This window comes from Myodes glareolus, chromosome 23 (genome assembly GCF_982192425.1).
Source record: "Myodes glareolus chromosome 23, mMyoGla1.1, whole genome shotgun sequence".
NCBI lineage: Eukaryota > Metazoa > Chordata > Mammalia > Rodentia > Cricetidae > Myodes > Myodes glareolus.
Window position 1 is genome coordinate 57319128 of NC_142048.1, and position 15853 is coordinate 57334980.

The 15853-nt window shown below is 48.8% G+C and overlaps 1 protein-coding gene across 2 annotated transcripts in view; it reads right to left on the minus strand.

Moving 5' to 3' along the window:
• Positions 1-15853, minus strand: part of Col4a2 (collagen type IV alpha 2 chain) — a 137277-nt gene that overhangs the window by 85664 nt on the left and 35760 nt on the right. For both annotated transcript variants that reach the window (XM_087900740.1, XM_087900739.1), the window contains exon 4: positions 10524-10604. In XM_087900740.1, coding sequence (XP_087756866.1) covers positions 10524-10604 — 81 coding nt within the window. The remainder of the gene's footprint in view (positions 1-10523; positions 10605-15853) is intronic.

The following is a 15853-nucleotide window of genomic DNA, read 5'->3' on the forward strand; positions in this document are numbered from 1 at the left end:
AAGAGGAGGCAGCATGCGCCACCGCCAACCTCCTGTCTTGCAATTTCATTAAGAGCCTGTTGCCAGCGGCCATTACATACTCCCTGATGATACGTGAGTGCTACCAATGATGGCTCTGCCTTATAACCGCGCTAGACACTAGGGGCCGTGAAAGACCTAGGATGACAGGAGGCCTGGTAAGCAGCTAATGAGGCTGTGGAATCCTGTTTCAGCCCTCCTGGATCCCAAGGCGAGCATTGTATGCTATCCTTTAGCTTTCTCTGCCCATTCATGGAAAATGTGAAACGTTACTATTTGAATGCAGTCCATTTATGGCAGGTGAGCAACTCCACCCTGTACATCATAGAGCGGTTAGCTTCATGTTCAATTGACACTTTTTGAAAATATTGGAGTTTAGAGCAAGGTCTCTTAGCCCCATCCTGGACCTTGATCACAGGTGAGCGGACCACACTCCATGGCTCCTGAGGTCTCTTGTTTCTTCTCTATGAAGAGCAGACAAGTACAAGAATGATAGCTGGAAGAGAAAAGTATCTAAGAGACTGGAAACTGTCGCAAGAATCAGAGAAGCAGCCACCAGACAGAGAGCTCGCTTTCCCGGTGAAGGCATGGCTGCCCTGGGGGTTCTTTTCTTTCCGTTTCCTCCTTCTCACCTGTGGTGCTGGGAATGAACCCTATGCCCTCATGCACAGCTGGCAGCCACTCTACCACTGAGCCGAGCCCAACCCATGCTTGGAAGTTTCTTTTGAGGGAAGCTGTGAGCTTTCATGTGGGGACTCAATGCTGAGTGATGGTCCCAAAGAAGCCAGGAGGCTTTTGAGCCCAACATTTAACAGCTGTCTTGTTTTGGGGAGACTGACAGGGTCTCTTATGTGGCCTCGGTTGTCCTAGCACTCTGTGCAGACCAGGCATATGCTGTATGTTTAACCCCTGTGTTCTTCCTGGATCTCACTCTGGAAGGTTACAAAGCTATTCTGCATTTCCCTTTCCCTCTAGGTTACTAGGAAAGTCTATCAGACTTCCTACTCTAGAACAGTCTAGAACATCTAGGAACAAATAGGCATTCTGCAGCCTCAGTGCTTTTTTCTTCACCTCCTTAGGATTTCAGTCAGGTGCCCATCAGTGGTCTACACTAGTAATTCCTCCACTGTGGGCAGAGAGGCAGGAGTGTTTGCAAAATGTAGGGAAGATTGGCTTTTGCAGCTCCTTCACAGTTTGGATCTCTCTCTCTCTCTCTCTCTCTCTCTCTCTCTCTCTCTCTCTCTTTCTCTTTCTCCAGGTAGCCCTGTCTGTCCTGGAACCATGTAGATCAGGCCAGCCTTGAACTCACAGAGATCTGCCTGCCTCTGCCTCCAGAGTGTGGGATTAATGGCATGTGCGCTCCACTACACCCAGCCCCCCTTTCTGGTACGCTGCAATGGTACATACAGCTTGAGGCACACAGTAGACCCCAGGGGCTCCTGCAGTTTGCCCTCTGGGACTGCTGTATCCTCACCTGTAAATAAATTCTGCTAATCCCACAGGCTGGGTTGAAAAGAGAAGCCTCAAAACAACACGTCCAACAGAGAACAGCTTCTTCTGGGAGGGCTCTGTGAGTTTTGTGGTGACCCAGTGTGCATCACTGGTGCTAAGGCACACACAGTCCTTTTCACCACACCCAAGAGAGACACGCTGGCTAGGATGCAGTCACAAATACGAAGTTCTCTGACAATTGTCATCACGAGTCCTTAAGAATGCCGTGGTTGCCATATAACACGCATCTTTTTAGATGCAATTATTCCCACGCAGAGCCTGGTCCGCCCCAGTGTTCTCCTTTTTCCTTGTGGAGAATCCAATCTCAGCACATCTGTTTCTCTGTTTAAGGCAGGCCTTAGGTCTGCAGATCAGTTCTGTGCCTCCCAAAGACAGCGGTTCTTAAAACCCAGCGCTGACACTGTGAGGAGCCCCAGAGAGCGTGGACTCTCACCCCCTCTGCACGAATCACTCCCATTCCTCTCTTTTCCTTTTTCTCTTCCACTGGGGTCGCAAACCTTTAGGACACACCTTCCTGACTGCAATTGAGAAATGTAAACTTCTGTCCTACAGGGAGTGTTTTCTCTGTCTCCACTGTGCGAAGGGGGAAACTGGCCAATTAATGTGGGCCTTGTGCAGACTTTCCAGAGGGGCTATTTCTGTATCACTTCTAGAACGTCAGTGTCTGGGCTGGACACGGAGGCAAGGGACAGGGATATTTTGATCTTTCTAATCAGTGGGGACATGTGGCCTTTGGAAGGCTGCTTTGTGCTTCCCGTATGAGTCAGACATCTGGTCACTTGAATGGCGGCTTGTCTCCCCTACAGCGACGTAGCCTGGGTGGGGATGCCAGGGGGCTGAGCACTAAAGGCGGCCCAGGGCCACAGGTTGAGCAGCTTCTCAGGACGATTCCAAAATGCCCAAGACCGTCAACAATAAATTAATTTAGTATCTGCCCTGATGCCAAAGGCAAACAGAAGATGGATGTGGCCTCCTTGCCCTTGGGATACTGAAGAAAATAATTATTGCTGGGGTAAAAATGGAGAATCTAGGACAGGGTCTTATTTCCTGTTTCCCAGTGCCCATTGTGTGTGTGCATGGAGGAAGAGCCAGTAAAAAAGGCCCCTGGGAAAGGAAAGCATAGAGAATTGTGTGGTTGGGCCATTCCTGCCATAGTTTCCCCTGGTTATTGTTTTAATGTATTTAAAGGAAAACAAGGAGAGCAACTTTGTAACCACACACACTCCTAGTTTCTCTTTAGTACTGCAGACACCGGACAGAAGCCGAGCCACAAGGATGTGCCGCAAGGATGTGTATGTGGAGCCTTGCACAGACCAACTCTGAAAGGCCTCTGTGGCCAGCTGGACTGGCAGACACACTGTGTCACCCTTTCCATGTTCAGACCCAACCATGTCAGCTGCTGCCTGAGGGACATAAAGCCACAGAAGGTACATACAACACCTCACAACATCTTCCCACAACTTGGGGCATTTTAGAAATTCTGTAATTGATGAACTAGAAGTGTAGAAAAGAAATACACGACCTTGACGGCAGGAGTGAAGGATGCTTGAATGCCCTTGGGAAATGCCCAGCTTGTCAAAACATTCCATCGAGAGGCAGGGAAGGGAAGCTGTCTGAGGCCAGGGCTCTTGTCTGACTAACAAGAGCCTTCCTTTTACTTCAGTCTGTGGGAACCAGTGAATACCAGCTGGCACTGTGCTGCCCTTAGTTCGGGGGTCATGTGACTCCCCGTGGAAGAGTGCTGTGAACTCTCAGGTAGGCCTTCTCCACCCGTGCCGGCTACTGGCTCATTTCTATGCCTTAGACCATCCAAATCAATGTCTATTTTCTACCCTGTTTTTTCAGAAAACACCTACCATCAGGAACCAGGCAACAAAAGGGTTAACTTCTCTCTCCACTTTGCTGCCTCCTCTGAGCTAGAAAATTCCTTTTCTAGTGTTGGCGTGTTCTGCTGTTAACCTGAGAGTCCAGAGGACATCTGTGGTCCTGAAGAGAGACGGTGGCTCTCCCTGGATCTGCAGGGCTGGAGGGCTCAGGAACGATGCTCTGGAGCAGCCCTCTCGCCTTGGCAGTGCCCGGAGTCAAGATATTTAAGTTTTCATCACGAGAGAAGTGCTGCTCATGTATTTTCAGGGTATATGGGCATACAGAGTTGACCAGAAAGAGAGGAGTGTAAATAACACACAGAAACACCGCAGTTCTTGAGGACGACCCCCACCTCATCTGTCTGCCACTGCACATGGCCTTGTCTTTGCCCTGGGTTGTCACCAGACTGCTGTTTAACAGGCATGGCTTAGCTGCTACAGCAAGCAGCCATGATGTGAATGATGTCTGTTACGGCCAATGCACTTGCACCAATGATTGCCCCATTTCCCTTTATTAATGCATTTTGTTGGTGGGAGCTAAATCTAGAGTAAAGCTTATGGTCCAGGCTTCAAGGATAATGGAGATGCATTTTTTCTTTTGTGTGTGTATGTGTGGGGAGGATAATGGAACCATGTGTGCGTTAGGCGTGAGCTGCTACTCAGCCACCTCCTGCTTCTGAACATGCTATCTGTCAACCACTGCATTCTTCCCACAGTGCTGTTCTGTGACTCTACTCAGCGAAGCTGTGTCAACATTTTGTCTTTTAGCAATGTATTTTTTTCTTATTTTAACCCACGCTGAACTTGAACTCTTGTTTCTCTTGCCTCCATCCCCTCAATGCTGGGATTACAGGTGTGTGCCACCATGCCTGGTTGTGGTTTTTCCTTTTGAATGAAGCTCCATGTCAGCTTTTCTTGGAAAGTGTTTCCATCATCTTCTGGCATTAAATATTGTCATATTAGGATGCAATAGAGGGGATTATTTGAAGCAGTGGCCTTCCCGTGTAGCGAGATTAGCTCATCTTAACTGCTCTCCACAAGCCCTGTTGCTCAAAAGTCCCTGTGTGCTGGCAGTGGCTAGATCACAGGGTTACGTGTATGGAAGCCACTTGACAGGCAGGGGTCTCATTAGAGAGACACATGGAGCCTCATGTTGGAAAAGGAAGAAGATTGATGTTCCGAAGAGGCCTTGGAGAGGGGCTGGAGAGATGGTTCAGTGCTTGAAAGCACTGCCTGCTCTTCCAGAGGACCTGGGTTCAATTCTTAGCACCTACACGGTGGCTCACAGCTGTCTGTAATTCCAGTTCTAGGGGACCCTACCCCCTCAAATAGACATACATGCAGGGAAAACACCAATGAACATAAAAAAGAGGCCTTGGAGAGAGGCCCCAGCCCCCAGATTTCCTTTGTGATCTCACCGACAGTCTATGGATAGCATTTTACTGGCCTTTTTGGTTTTACGATCACATCTTTTTGTAAAGATATAAGCTCAACAGATCACAAACTCCGGTTTAATGCCCAGGAAATGTCAGCTTTCTATTGTTCCATTCTTACCCAGGATTTACTACCTAGGATAGTCTTACACAATGACAAAGTTCACTGTGTCTCACTCCCCTGGATCCTCCTCCCATCCTCTCCTCGCCCGAACTGACATGAAGGACACAGGTGACCCTCAAACCCCCTAGGTCTGCACTTCTCTTTCACTTGAATTTATCAATTAAAGTAAAATCTAACATTCATCTTGCCTGCTCAAGAGACCGTTTCCAGTGTTCATGCCACCACCTGAACACTGCTGACTGAACACGTTAGATGGGAATGCTTTTCAAGAGTGCACATTTCAGGAATGTGAACACTGGTATATGAGGGGACACAGACTGCTCAGTGTCCTTGGGTGTTTTGGTTCCTTGGTGTTGCCTGACCTGTGATGGGTGTGCAGTAAGCATTCCTTGTGCGAACAGGTGCCTCGCACGCCGCTGGCCAATGGCTGCTGCATGTGACCACTCCCTGTGTTGGAGGCAGGTTCCAAGTTTTCATAGCTTTTCTTAGACTCAAACTAGACCTAGATTTGAATGGAGCCTAAAATACCGGACTCAACTGCTTTCCTTCAAAGGCTGGGACCCTGGTTCAGTTAAGCAGCTTCTTCCAGGCAGTGCCCTAGGGATTGTTACATTCCCGGGCATGGGTAGGCTTCCTCTTCTCCTTCCAACTTCATTTCCCTGACTGTCCTGCTCTCAGGTCCTGGTGGACACCCAGACTTTATCCTCAAGATGCACTCAACACCCTTTCACAATAACATGACCTCTGTGGTTTCTGCAGTGGGTGAGAGACACAGTAGACACAAGTCATAGCGACTATATTTTGTCCTTTTCTGTGGTGACTGTCAAACAGGTGACTTCTGCTGGGTATGTCGAGTGTGCCACATCAGCCTATCAGAGGATGGCATTGGCCACAGTACAGCTCACTCAGAGAGAAGACCTTGCCAATGACTGGCTGCTCCCAGCTGCCATGGTTGCTGTCCTTTCGTTCCTGATCCAGGGGTTTTTATCATCTCGGAGTCTCTGCTCCCCGACAAACAGCAGCAAAGACCCAATGACAAGACGTTCCTCCCCACCGTGCTTCTTTTCTTCTAAGCCCGAGTCTCACTGTGTAGCCCTGGCTGGCCTGGAACCCACTATGTAGACCAGGCTGGTTTCGAACTCAGAGAGAGCCACTGGCCTCTGCTGGGATTAAAGGCCTGCACTCCCAAAACCAGTCACTATTTCCTTCATTTTTCCTGAGGTCTCTCACTTGGACTTACACTGCTAGATTTAAGGAGTCCTGGAAGGTTAAGAACTATTTGACCCCAGAACCGGGCCCCATGGCTGTGGTGGGAGATTCTTAGGATGAAAGCTACAGCAGGAAGGCATTCCCTGTGGCCTTGAGCATCACCTCTGCAGCATGCACACACGATAGCAAAATTTTAAAAATTAAAAAAAATTAAATTGAAGTAATGACTTGATCAGAACTCATGGTCAAACATTACATGTTAGAGGATAATTAAAAAACTGGCTAACTAAAAAACAAACTAAAAATTGACCTCACTGAGAAAGTGATTCTCAACCTGTGGGTCATGATCCCCTCTCCCATCAACAAGCCTCTGTCTTCAAAAATACCCACATTACAACTCATAACAGTAGCAAAATTACAGTTACGAAGGAGCAATGAAAACAATTTTTTGGTTGGGGTCACCACAATACGAGGAACTCTATTAAAGGGTCGCAGCATTAGGAAGGCTGAGAACCACTGCTTTGGACCAACTTTGGAGGGCTTAGGAACGTGCCCAAGCTGTCTTTACCTCTTAGACGGTGGTGACACCGTGGCTTTGGACAACATTCTGTGATGGGATTTGCTCCATGTTTCCTACTAAGCCACCTCTAGCTTCACGGTGTGTGAGGAGAAAGGGCAGGTTAGGAGGTCTTAAACCATCTGTTAGAGCTGCATGTGTCGTAATTCACAGGAAGAGGAAGGTTAGATCTGCTTCGCTGCTCCGACTCTGGCTGGACAGAAGACTCTGCTGCAGTTCCTGCCCTTCTCTACCATGGAATTTTCTAGAGGTTGGTGGCTCTGCCTGTGGGAAGCAATGGCCCCCTCCCTGCAGCTCAGCATAGAGGGTGGAGAATTGTGTGCTATGCATTTTACACAAGCCCATTCACTTTGTAACTCAAGCTTTCTCTTGGAACTGGACCACAGTGCGTTTGTGATTTCTCCTTGGAGCCCAAAAGTTATCCAGTGACAGAGTTTCTGCTGTTGGCTGTCACCATGGTGAGAACACAGTAACGAGGGTGCCATGTCCATATAAGGCCGAGTCAGAGGAACACAGTCTGCAGGGAGGCTGTGTGGCGGCTACAGTAGCACCGTGGGGAAATATATGGTAAGTGACCCCAGGGGAAACTGTGGGAAAGAACACACCATGCACAGGCTCTCTGGACAGCAGACTCCGCCCTAATGCTATTTTTACAATTATATTATTTAAGAAAAATATTATTGAACCCAAAGCAGTTCAGAAGTAGCCCTGCTTTCTGCAGATATATGTACCAGTGACTATATTATGAAGGTCCTGTCTGTGTGCATACACCTGATTTATAATATGGAAACAGATTCTGAATCTTCATCACACTCAGCTGGCCCAGGGAAGGAAATATCCTTGGTGAAGCGTCCAGTGACATCTTTGGCAACGCACATAGTATCATTACCAGCTTCCCTGTTGGCTCTGCTTTACTCTGTGACGTACGTGATACACTCGGTTAACATCTTGTGTGCTGACTGAGCCTGCCTGAAGTTCTCCGGTGTCTTCTATCCCCTCACAGGTGCAAGGATGAGATAGAATCAAGTTAGAACCAAGCATGGGAGGGTACCCTGCCATGTGACTGGCCACCTGAGCACAAGAGGGCAACACTGAGGTGAAGCCCTGTGGTGAGCATCATTTCCTCAGTCTTAACGATGACAAGAAAGCCATACCAGGCTAAGCTCTGATGACCAGACAGGCCAAGTTAAGGGAAGAGTCAGCTTGTCACTTTATGTGGCCACGGCTAAACCAGACCCGGGCGCTTACTTAGTGAGGGACACTGGGAAACAGCTGTGGTGTGGACTTTCCTAAATCACAGGAATCCTTAGAGATTCCTTCCTGGAACCTCCCAGAAGAGCTTGCGTGGAACATGAGCGCACACTGCCATGCAGTCTCTGCTCAGGCAGTGGTAGTGGTCTTTAGGGAGAACAAAGGCCTCATGGGGCACTGTGCAAACCTTTCTCTATGGGCTCTGCTCTGGATAATCACAGCACTTGAGGAACGCCAAGCAGGAGGAGTTCCTCAGCCTCCAGGAGGCAGAAAGCAGGGTCCTCCTGGGGTTTGACTCCATCTCCTGTGGTTGGTTCTGGAGATTTATGAACAGTTATCTAGATGTCTGCACATCACCAGTTGATCAACCGTGTGTCTATATAAATCAGTCTGAGCTCAGGGAGCCTGTTCCTGGCCTGGGGAACTGTGTTGGGGCACCCTCATCTGTGTTGGGGCACCCTCATCATTCTTAGATCATCTCATCCTTGGCAAAATCTAAAGCAAGGAACCTGGGAAGATTTTAAATATTAAAAAATGTGCACAGTGGTGCACATCTTTAATTCTAGTCCTGGAGAGGCAGAGTCAGGAGGATCTCTATGAGTTCAAGGCCATCCTGGTCTATGTAGAGAGTTCCAGACCAGCCAGAAATACACAGTGAGACCTTGTATCAAGATAAACAAACTAAACAGAAAGGGCACATATCTCTACTATATATGTCTGTCCTTTTGAAATGTTGACCAATGAGCTTCAGCTAACAGTCCCTAAAAGATACAATCAGTTCAAGTCAAGAAACCATTGACTTGCTAAGCTAAGCACCCCCACATTCAGAACTGGGGCTTCGTGTGCACACTGTGTAGGACATGGGGCTTTCAGCTGTGACCTCTGTCACAGATACATTGATTAATCAATTAAGTCAGCAAAGACCATCACATCTGAAAAGAGAGCTCTAGTCATTAAGACCTTCTGCTGAACCTTGTGGAGGGGGCACAGGACGGGAGATGCAATATGGAATCGGTGTGCACCCCAACCACGAGGGCCACATTGCAGAAGAGGACAGGAATATCCTAAATGCAGACTTGGGAATGGACCTGGATGAAGGTCACCAGGGAATCAAGAGCCATTGTGACAACTGCAGGTCAAGTGACAAGCACTCCCAGCTGCTGTCCAGGTGAGGAAGGCAGGGCTTGGGTCAAGGGATGAGAGATGGCGCAGACAGGGTGGCCCTGTGGAGCACTACCCCTCACAGCCCCAGGCACACAAGCTGGCTTGGGGACCAAGCCTAGGACCTTGTGGATGCTCAGCAAATGATCCAACACTGAACTCCACCCCAGTAAAAAGATACTTCCCTTTTAAAAAAAATGAAATATAGTTTAATTACATCTTATAAGATTTTAAGAAACAGATAACAGTCTGGGGAGTGTGTGGTCATAGCACATTGTGGGCAAGTTATGATATTGTCAAAATATACTTTGCCTAATGAAGAATAGGATGCACACATACCCCTTTAAAAAGTATGTGTTAGCTTATCTTAATATAGCTTATTAGCTATAACACTTTATGCTCTTATAGAGGACCCAGGATTTAGTCCTAGCACAAATGTTTTGGCTCACAACTGTCTGTAACCACAATTCTGGGAGATGTGATGTCCTCTTCTGGCCTCTGTGAGCACTGCACACAGGTAGTACATATACACACATGCACGTAAACATTCATCCACATAAAACAAAAAATAAAAAATGTAAAAAGTAATCCTAAAAACAAAATACCAGTTTTAAAGGCAACAGAGCAAAAGCAATCACCTGAAGACTGAAGGAAGACGCTAAACCCGCTGCCTGCCGGGTGCCATGGCAATCACTCGGTGACCTTCTCCTTACTTGTTGAGGAAATAACCCTCATCAAGTACCATCAGGGCATGAGTGGTTTCATGGGATTCCTGACCCTGGTACAATTCCCAAAGCTCTCAAGTTTACACACACACACACACTGTATCACTGGGCAACCATGTCTTTCTTCATATAATGCAATATGTTTATACAATATTTGTATATGTAAAACACGAGTCTACAATATCACTGTATTAATCACACATACACAAATTAATCTTAAAAACCAAACAGTGGTGCCTGCACTGACCAGTGCAGAGCTCTCTAACCTTCTTCCCTACCATTGAAATAAGCCATGTGATTGTCTCACGCTTGCATACACTGTTGCAAATAATTTGCAGACTTCACCACACAGGAGGACAAGCCTAGGTCACAGGCTTTTATATAGAGAACTTGAGCGTTCTTAGGTTGTGGTCCCTAGGGTCTCTGGAACTAAGCCCCCGTGGCTACCTAGGGACGTCTCTGTTTGTGTGTATTAATCACCATGAGAAATTGGAAAGAAGTGTGGTTCCTATGGAGCCCATTCTGTGACTTATTGCACGATGTAAGGGGATCAGTTGTACTGTGTCATAGTAAAGTGTTATCAAACTGGGCAATTCAAGGCACTTCAAACAGCATCAAGAAATATTATCTGACTCTGTTGTGACTTACCCGCGCTCCTTTCTCGGGGTAGCACTGGCAGCCGCCGCTGCAGTCTCTCCCTCCGCAGGGCACATCCAGCTTCTTAACCCCCTGTGGAAACCAGACACAAGACAGAGTTTACTTTTGAGTGACATTGTATCCTGTTGTGAGTACTTCCTACTCTCTAAGGTCGAGCCACCATCCAAAATGGTGCACAGGCACAGCTTAGTACATCCGTGGGTTCCCAGCAAAACTGTATGGGACAGGGTTCCTTCCCAACCACCATGTTGTCCCGAGCTGCTGGCCACACCCCACACCAATGTGGCAAGTGTGCTGCCCTGAGTGAGACAAAGGTGCAGCCTGGTCCCAGAAGTTTCCAGGTGCACAGGGCTTGCTGCTGGCACAGCACACTCTGCAGACAACAAAAGAAACCACTGACTCTGGACGCTGAGCCAGGACCCGGGCTTGAGGGTCAAAGGAAACATTCCTCAGACCCAGGGATGGGCAGGGAAGCACCATCCCAGGGCCCAGGAGGCAGATTCTCAGTGATACGGAGATTCAGGGCACATTTTGAAGGCAAGTGATCCATGGGGAGAGGCATTGGTATGATACCCCAACTCATACCATGGAATATTGGTGAGGCGAAAAAAGGAGGTGCCTGTGAGGAGGCAGAGCTCGCAAATACTCCTAACAGCACCTGCAACTCAGCTGGAGTGCATTGGCAGGAAAGTTGAGGTGCACCCCCCACACCCACCCCTGCCTCCTCAGGCTCTCTATGAGGAGGAGAAAATGAGGGATGAACCTTTCCTAAGTGCTGGACTGTTAGCTGCTGGCTCTGTTAGCTCCAGAGCCTGAGCGTGTTTTCTCGCCTCCTGGTCTCTATCTCAGCATTTCTTCTTCTTCTTCTTCTTCTTTTTTTCTTTTTCAGGACAGGGTTTCTCTGTAGCTTTGGAGCCTATCCTAGAACTAGCTCTTGTAGACCAGGCTGGCCTCGAACTCACAGAGAGCCGCCTGTCTCTGCCTACCGAGTGCTGGGATTAAAGGCATGCGCCACCACTGTCCAGCATCTATTCCAACACTTCTGATGAAAGCAGGATTGCGGAGCCTGGGTCACACGGCCAGGAGCCTGGACTTCCCCTTTTAGACCATGTCCATGGGACGCAAGAAACGACAAGCACCCGACTCCCTTTCTTCTCTTCTTACTAGCCAAGCATCCGCTGTGGTCCCCACCGTCCCCTACAGATGGGTTGGTACAGCCCTTCCACATGCTGGAGCAGGACAGAAGTCAAAACAACTCAGTCTGTTCTATCTTGGCCACAGTCTGATGCCAGCCAACTCACAGAGCCAAGATGTAGGCAGTTACACCTAGGGGACCCTGTAATTGTGTACGGTAGACACAGCTTTGCCATTCACTCAGCCAAACTTAGCCCAGCAGATGACAATATCTCTCTAATGCCGAAAGGTTTTAACCACAGAATTAAAGTTTGTTAATACACTTATCTATCCTTGTGTCCCTGTACATTGTCCCAGGAGGTCAGTGCACAGCTTGTGGACGCTGGCTCTCTCCTTCTGGGACTGGACTCAGCCAGTGCCTTTACCTGATGAGCCATCTCACCAGCCCCACTGCTGAGTTTTCACTGTGGGCTAAGCCTCAGAGACTTAGCAGAAGGTCACTGGGAGTCTCAGCATATGAGCCCGCCCTCTGTGTTCCCATTCTTCTAGGTCTCCCCGTGGAGATGCTGACGGTCCTGCCTCGGACCTTCCCAGGTCTTACAGAGTCCAGGTTTCACGCGCACTGCCCTGGGTGTGCAGGCCCGCGGAAGCACCTGACTCAGCACCACCTGGCCACAGTCCACCTTGGGGATCTGCAAGCCCTCAGGCTCCTTTTGTCCAGACAAGGTTTTCTTGTTGGCTGAGCATTTCCTAGCTGAGGTCTCACTCCACAGCCTGCGCCTGGAACCTTGACAATAATTCTCTACCTAATCTGCTGTCTGATGAACTTCGAAAAGGCCCAACGTTCTCGAATCTTTTAAAAAGCAATTCCCCCCAGAACTCTTTTCGAGGCAGTAAAACAGCAGGAGGTCCATGGTGTTAGTGTAAATGTATATAAAATCCTTTTATGCCTTTAAAACACAAATCTATGTTTTTACTAGTTTTTTTGTGGCTTCAGTGCACATCTACACGGTGACTCCTCAAGTCCAGGTTTTGAAGGTGAGATTTCTAGAAGCAAGGTACATATCGAAGTGTGGGTTTCCTAGAAGGCTCTGGGTACCAAGGCATGAGTCTGGATGGGCCGCCACACTCACGTCTTATTATGTGTGACTTTGACCTGACCAGGCAGATACCTTGGCAACTGTGCTGCATTTATCTATAATTCACTCAGTAGCTGTTCAGAAAGCACAAGGAAGTTGTCAGTGTGAAAGGGACAAACCTGTGCTCACACTCTCCATCTGGTGTTTCACACGGTGTTTTTCATTTTGGTTTTAGAGCCACTTGCCAAATTCCTAAATATAAATCGATGGTTGAAATAATTTTAAAGGTTTCAGATTGATCCCACAGGCTCTCTGGTCCAAAGGGTAGGGTTGAATTAACCCCTGGATTGAATTGTAGAAATGAGCATCACCAGCTGGGGCACCCTGTCTCACGCGGTGAGAACCAAACACAGTACTGGGAGGCGGCCCCTTAGACACCAGACCAGTTTGCCCTGGCCTTTCCAGCCACCTCAGCTGCCCTTCAGGGGTTCTCCTGTGAATTCCAGCATCTACAAGAGCCCTTAAGACATCAAGTGGAGTGTCGGGTCTCTAGAATGAACAGAAATATTGACACACTGGGGCAGGGCATGTACTCCAGACAGACTCTTAGAGACCGGACACGTCTCTGGACCAAACTAGAGCATTCTCCTAACAGGAAGTCGGACTCTGGAACATTCTCAAGATGTGAATGCCTTCCTGAGACTGTGGATGAGAAAGAGGGAAGCTTCTGTGGGGCTCTGTGCCTGGTCACTTTTCCCTGCACCTCAGAAGGAACACCGAAAGCTCACACAAGCCCCACCACTCCCTGCTTTGAATCCGATTCTTTAATCCGTAGCTCAGCACTATTCAAGGTCAAATCATCATCCTAATTGTTGTCAAGTACTTAATAAAAATGGTGGGTTTTTCCCACTTGACCATCTTGGGAGCCTGCTCACCACCTCAGCGATGGAAACCATCCTGAGTCTTATTTCCACCTTCACAAGACTGAGTTTCCCCCTACGTAGCCTTTTGAATCTTTTGTAGCTCTTTGCATTCCCCCTTTACAGTCACAGGTTAAACAAGGGTCCCGTGAGTACCTGGCCAATACACTGCTAAGATGAAGCTCCGAGGGTGGGGCTCCCACATGCTCACCATGTGCTGTGACTACACACATCCATTTGGGTGAGCGGACACGGTGCTTAGTGGACTGTCTTAATTTCAGGGTGAACACGACGCGGGGTTGTAGTTACACTGGCGAAGCCACAGAAGTGGCCACGAGATCCTGAGCCACCAGCCTCATGTGTTTATGTCTACTCTGAAGTCGCTTCTCCCATGAGATCCTGGGACCAGTAAGGAGCCTGTGTTGTGGGCTGGTTGTTCCGTGCGAGAGTATCTGGCCCTCCAGCTACAAATTATCTGGACGCTCGCTGCACGGGTGGCTGGAGCCAATCACTAGCTTTCCCTTGACAAGCTCACTCACTCCGCACTCACCCACGGACTCTCTCATAGACTTTCACACTTACACACTCATGCACGCTCATTCCCCAGGCACGTGCAATCACAAACTTCTCACTCGCACTTCCGCACCTTTGCTCACCAGCACTCACTCAGACAGACCACCCGCTGTCTCCTCCTTTACTAAAGGCTGACTTTGGACTTTGGACTGTGCTGGGCTCCGGTGTAAAGTAGACACACTGCACACACTCCCTGCCTTCCTGGTGTGTGAGTAACTAGAGAAGATTGATAAAATAAACACATTGGTGCCTAAATCCACATCACTTAAATTCTGGTACATGTTTTGAGGAAGAGGGTAGCTGGAGACTGAGCCAGTAACAAGCAGGTGTTGGGTATAACCGTATCTCTTGGCACTTGTCCCTGTGCTCACTGTATGGAGACTGCCTTGCAGCGTCTGTGGGCCCCCCTTCCAAACTCAACAAGAATTAGAGATGCCAATCATCAACTCCTTCCTGAAGAAATCACCTGCCATTCTGGACACTGAACCCCATCTAGGATCTCCCAGCTCTGCCAACATGGCAGAAGACTTGACAAGATGGTCAGAGGAGGAGGGAGGACACGAATATCCACTCCTCGTCAGCTTTGGACACGTGCTGTATTGTGGAGCCCCAGCAATGCAGAAGTAGCGTCAAACCTGGAGCCAGGAGACAGCGCTGCATGGAGCTTCAATAACAGACATGCAGGAGACTGGCTGCACCCACAGGAGGCATGAAGTGGGGCTAATTCCTGCAAGTGGTTCCCAGGAGCAGACCGTGTGGACAGCTGAGAAGCGCGCAGAGCTCCACAGCTGCCGGAAAGCCAAGTGGCACAGTGGTGAATTGCCGGGTAAGGCTGAGGAGGATGGAGCTGAGATTAGAGACAGGGATTGTCACCCAAATAGGTCACCTCTAAATGACAGCTGTCCTCCCACTACCCCTGATATCCTAAGTGTGGAGTGTGGACCTGGAGCCAGTCAGGAACACAGATAAGAACGGCCACAGCTGTCGTGCGGAGGTGGCACACGCCTTTAATCCCAGCACTCGGGAGGCAAAGGCAGGTGGGTAGACGGAGGCAGGTGGATTTGTGTGGCCAGTTTGGTCTACAGAGTAAGCTCCAGGACAGCCGCGGCTACACAGAGAAACCCTGTCCTGAAAATAAATAAATAAATAAATAAAAGAAAAAAAAAAAAAGGAAGACGACGGGCCGCAGCCCGCCTCCCTCACATTATTCCCAAGTCCAAGTTGCATGCAGACATCATGTGGAAAGGAGCCCAGAGCACCAGCTCATCAGGGAACGGGCCCATCTATGGCGGTAGCAGTCTGAACACGGCTGACCTCATCAACAAGAGGGCCCTTCGCTGGAGCAGAAGAATCTCCTCCAGGTTCGGTGGAGTCCCTGGCCAAGTGGACCCTGAACCTGTCCATCCTCGGACACTTCTTCACTCCTCCTTCTGACCCTGACCCCTGTTCCCTAGGGGAATTAGGAGAATCGTGGAACCAGGTCTCAGATACTGGATTTCCAATTAGTGTGACACGGGGCCTTCATTTCCTTTCCTTCTTAAAGACTGCCCTTTGGGGCTCCTTTATCTCACCCTGAATTGGTAGCCAGCATGGCTGCACAGTTTTAAGTCACAGG